Raw genomic sequence first — 2,064 nt, forward strand, 5'->3', positions numbered from 1 at the left:
TGTCACACAAGTGACACCTTGGTGAATGGCACTAGACTTCCTAGGCCCTGTAAGCAGCTCACTGGCTATCTGTGGGCTGATGACAGAGGGACAGAGGGACAGAGGGACCCCAGCAGCTCTTACCTGATGATGGTGGGGAAGAGCTCGGCAGTGTACACATAGGAAATTGTGAAGGCAGAAGATGAAGCAAACTTCCCCACCACAGCCAGCACAGTCACCACCGTGGGAAGATCTGGAGGAAGTGCAGGACAGTCACACAGAAAGGACATCTATCACCTAAGCCTGCACACCTCCCAGTCTATTCAAATGCCTCACCCTCTATACCCACACCCTGGGGAAGCCCTTAGTCCTGAAGGGGGTGGGACAATGGCTCTAGCCATGGCAGGGAGGAGGAAGGGAAACAGCCTGCTACCTCCTGGGATGAAGATGATGATGATGCACATGGAGCCAGCCAGAGTCAGAGCACAGAGCTGGCTCCACTTGCGACCCAGCTTCTCCATCATGGGGATGCTGAGAGAGCGGGCAGGTACTTCTACTGCTCCAAATATTAGCTGTGTCAGGTAGATATCCAGGCCAAAGTCCCCCACTTGGAGGCTGAGGCTGTAGTATACCAGATTGTCCATAAACCTACAAAGTACCCAAGCATCCCTGTCACTGCTGGGTGTACAGCAAGTCACACCCAAAGGAACATCCTGGCATTTGAGTTCAGACCAGGAGACATGGGCCCACCTGAGGAGAAACCATCAAAGTTAGAGCCTCTGTCCACCCCTCCAATGACACACAGCAGAAAACAAGTGGCCCTCTGCATCTGTCCTAATGGAGGGACAAGGCCCTGGGCACTTACCAGACAGCTATGAGAATCAGAGTCACCTTCCTGAGGTAAGGGTGTCTGAAAAGATCCAAGGCATTCCCCGAGGGGCCTGTCTTCTCAGGGACCAGCTACAAGAAGGGCAGAGTGACGGGCCAGGCCACAGGCATGGAGATTGGCTTGAGTTGGGGGTGGGCCTTCACCTGCTTACAGTACCTGGTTCAGGAGCTCTGGGGAAAGTGGCCGGCCATTCACCAAGGCTGCCTTCTGGATAAGTTGTTTGGCCTCCTCTATCCTTCCTTGGGACAGGAGCCACCGTGGGGATTCTGGCAGAACCCTGTCAACCACACATGGCTGTGATGCTGGGGTCTTGAGCTCTGTGCAGCCACCCAGAATTCCAGTGCACACTGAACCTCCCAGTCAAGCCCTATGGGCTCCCTCCTCTGGGTCCTGCATCCTGCCACAGTGCTCCCAACTAGGGTGGCCTGTCACTGGCAAGGGTCTCCTCACCAGAAATAGAAGACAAGCAGTAAGACGGGTGCAGTGCCTATTATCTGAAGCAGTCTCCAGTTTCGGACACCATAGGCCAGTCCTGCTAACACCATCAGCCCAAGGGCAAAGTGAATCTGGGCCAGGACCATGGCTTGTGTTCTCCGGGATGGCCCAACCCACTCTGAAACTGTGAAAACAAGGGCTGAGTCTGGATGGAATCTCCTCACTCCCCTTCTGGCGGTTTCCCAAATGCCAGCATGTCAGCGATGTGATTGGTCCCAGCACAGAGAATTTTGTTGGGGTCTTTTTCAATACAGCTGCCTGATACCATGCCCACAGGTAACTTTGGTGCTCTGACTCTGAGGTAGAAGGCTCCTGGGCCCAGATACTCACGCAGGACATTGGCGCTTAGTAAAAATCCAGCGTTGGCAGCAGCCAAGGCAAAGTTTAGGGTCATATAGAGCTCAAAGCTGGACACAAAGGCTGCAGCCACGCCTGCGATGCCTGACAGAAGCAGCTGCATTAGGAGGGAGGGTCTGCGGCCAATCCTGAGGTAACAGGAGGACAGGTTTTGAAGTGAAGAGGCCTTCCAAGAACTGAATCAAGAGAGCCCCAGGCAAGCCTATTCTGGCCCTCTGTCAGAGTGGGGAGGTAGGGTTTTCCTTGGGAGGCCCATCTGAAGGCAGACTATAGGACTTATCCTGATGGCCACTGGTATGACTCCAGGAGGATAACTGAGCCAGCACCAGAAACCCAAAAGCACG

The 2,064-nt window shown here is 54.3% G+C and overlaps 1 protein-coding gene across 1 annotated transcript; it reads right to left on the reverse strand.

Annotated features, from left to right (window-relative positions):
• Positions 1–119: 119 nt before the first annotated feature.
• Positions 120–1,848, reverse strand: LOC114616126 (solute carrier family 22 member 13-like; the record flags this gene model as incomplete). Its single annotated transcript, XM_028761648.1, has 6 exons — positions 120–232; positions 413–627; positions 845–939; positions 1,025–1,145; positions 1,319–1,487; positions 1,694–1,848. Coding segments are annotated over 6 exons (868 nt in total), but the record flags the coding sequence as incomplete, so codon positions are not given.
• Positions 1,849–2,064: the final 216 nt, after the last annotated feature.

Source organism: Grammomys surdaster, unplaced genomic scaffold, assembly GCF_004785775.1.
Source record: "Grammomys surdaster isolate TR1022 unplaced genomic scaffold, NIH_TR_1.0 296693, whole genome shotgun sequence".
Lineage (NCBI taxonomy): Eukaryota > Metazoa > Chordata > Mammalia > Rodentia > Muridae > Grammomys > Grammomys surdaster.